Consider the following 2,845-nt stretch of genomic DNA (forward strand, 5'->3'; position numbering starts at 1 on the left):
CTGAAAGAAGCCCGTCGTATATATGTATGTATATATATATATATATATATATATATATATATATATGTGTGTGTGTGTGTGTATGTTTGTGTGTCTGTGTTTGTCCCCCCCACCATCGCTTGACAACCAATGCTGGTGTGTTTACGTCCCCGTAACTTAACGGTTCGGCAAAAAGAGACCGATAGAATAAGTACTAGGCTTACAAAGAATAAGTCCTGGGGTCAATTTTCTCGACTGACTGAAACAAGTAAAAGAGAAAATATATCCAGGGTGTCCACAAAGTCTGGGTACATGGGGATTAACACATACTTTAAGAAATTATTATTTCTTATATTTAATTGTTTATGTTATGATTTTATTTACTCTATGTACCCAGACCTTGTGGACACCCTGTATATATATGTATATATATATATATAAATGTGTGTGAGTGTGTGTATAACATATATAGGTGTAAGGTACTGAAGTGAGTGTCTCACCTGCATTGTTTTTACACTGAGGCTGGGTACAATAACAACAGGAAATGGAACACATGACTAGCCAACAGTAAAATCCAAGAACTAAAGAGTGTTGTCCTTGCCAAATACTAAGTATATTCCGTGTGACACCCACCTTCCCTTTCTTACCCTCACACACACGCACATGCACAGTTTTCTCTTTCACATACACACATACGTACGTTTACGCATACTTACACATACATATGCTATTACAACAACAACAACTGCAATAATGAGAAGGTTGTGTACAAATAAACAGCAACTCAGATTAGGAGTTAGTAATTAACTTGCATTTATTGATGCTTACATATGCACTCACACATACAAACACACAGAGGCAGACACACACACACACACACACAGCATATAGATGTGCATGGATGGGTTCTGGGAAGCTGTAGATGGCAGATCTCAGCATTATGTAATCTCTGTGTGTGTTACAGCGAATAGGCATGTGTGTAATTTAGGCTATTAAGTCACCCCCCCACCACCACTTCTATTAATGAGAGACGCTTAAACACTGAAGGGAAGAGAGAGAGAGAGAGAGAGAGAGAGAGAGAGAGAGAGAGAGAGAGAGAGAGAGAGAGAGAGAGAGAGAGAGAGAGAGAGAGAGGGAGAGAGAGAGAGAGAGAGAGATGGAAGAACAGAATTAAATAGAGTTAAGTATGTTCCATTGTTTCATTTTGTCAATAAAAGATTATATGAACCAGACAGAGAAAGAGAGAGAGAGAGAGAGGAAGAAAGTGGGAGGGAGAGAGAGAGGGGGAGAAAGAGGGAAGAAGAGAGAGAGAGAATGAGACGTGTGGGTGTATATAGACATAGGAAAAGGAAAGAAATTCACTTCAGTTAGTGTGTGTGTGTGTGTACATATATATATATATATATATATATAAACATACACACACCTATATATATAGGTGCAGGAGTGGCTGTGTGGTAAGTAGCTTGCTTACCACCCACATGGTTCCAATTTCATCCCACTGCGTGGCACCTTGGGCAAGTGTCTTCTACTATGGCCTTGGGCCGACCAAAGCCTTGTGAGTGGATTTGGTAGACGGAAACTGAAAGAAGCCCATTGTATATATGTATAAATATATATATATATATGTATGTGTGTGTATATGTTTGTGTGTCTGTGTTCGTCCCCGTAAACATTGCTTGACAACTGATGCTGGTGTGTTTACGTCCCCGTAACTTAGCGGTTCGGCAAAAGCAACCGATAAAATAACTACTAGTCTTACAAAGAATAAGTCCTGGGGTCGATTTGCGCGACTAAAGACGGTGCTCCAGCATGGCCGCAGTCAAATGACTGAAACAAGCAAAAGAGTAAAGAGATATATACTACCTCCTCCTCTTCATTTAACACTTTTCCTGCTGGTGTGGGTTTGTGGTTTGTGTGTGTGTGTGTATTTAGTATTCTTCAACAAGAGTTAACACTGACAGTGACTTCAAAGTAATCTTTTTTAAAAGATACCATACAATCTTTTAGTTTAATGTAAAATAGTTTTCCTTATAACTTAACATAAAAACAAACATTTACACCACATACACACACCTATGTATTTATATATATATGCACACGTACACGAGTGAGTGGACAAACGAAAGAAAGGTACTCAAGCAAGTTATTGGGAGTTACATGTACGGATCAAAACAATTTGATTCAAATTCTTTGGTACTCTTGAGTTTCAAGTGTGATGATTGTCATGAGCCGTTTTGAATTTCAATGACAGAAGTAGATTGTTATTACCAATCTACAATTGGTCGATGAAGATCACGCGATGTCATGGTTTGATGTTGGGTTAACAGTTAATTGGAAAACACCACATGGTGAACAGGAAACTGATGACACAGAGGTCAATAAATATAATGTTGACCAATCTGTTCAATGAACAAATAGATCAATGTGTAATTTTATAATGACCTACTTTTCCCTGATGATATTTTGCTCATGACTTATAAATGCAAATTTAGTGCATAAATTTGTAATTTATTTAATGAGTACAACTGGTAATAGCTGTAGGAAGAAATGATTATCAATTTATTAATAAATAAATATTAATCAATAACACTCATTTTCTTCTCTTAATTTTATATATATCATCATCATCATCATCATCGTTTAACGTCCGCTTTCCATGCTAGCATGGGTTGGACGATTTGACTGAGGACTGGTGAAACCGGATGGCAACACCAGGCTCCAGTCTGATTTGGCAGAGTTTCTACAGCTGGATGCCCTTCCTAACGCCAACCACTCAGAGAGTGTAGTGGGTGCTTTTACGTGTCACCCGCACGAAAACGGCCACGCTCGAAATGGTGTCTTTTATGTGCCACCCGCACAAGCC

At 38.3% G+C, this 2,845-nt stretch overlaps 1 protein-coding gene across 5 annotated transcripts in view; it reads right to left on the reverse strand.

Annotated features, from left to right (window-relative positions):
* Nucleotides 1–2,845, reverse strand: part of LOC106869147 (5'-AMP-activated protein kinase subunit gamma-1) — a 486,366-nt gene that overhangs the window by 100,781 nt on the left and 382,740 nt on the right. Inside the window, exon 1 of one of the 5 annotated variants that reach the window (XM_014914750.2) lies at nucleotides 480–549. The exons of the other annotated variants lie outside the window; for them this stretch is intronic. Within the exon in view, the coding sequence (XP_014770236.1) occupies nucleotides 480–534 (55 nt within the window). The 5' untranslated portion in view covers nucleotides 535–549. Of the gene's footprint in view, nucleotides 1–479; nucleotides 550–2,845 lie in introns of those variants that run through there. 5 annotated transcript variants of the gene reach the window in all.

The sequence above is a fragment of the Octopus bimaculoides genome, chromosome 9 (assembly GCF_001194135.2).
Source record: "Octopus bimaculoides isolate UCB-OBI-ISO-001 chromosome 9, ASM119413v2, whole genome shotgun sequence".
NCBI classification, from domain to species: Eukaryota; Metazoa; Mollusca; class Cephalopoda; order Octopoda; family Octopodidae; genus Octopus; species Octopus bimaculoides.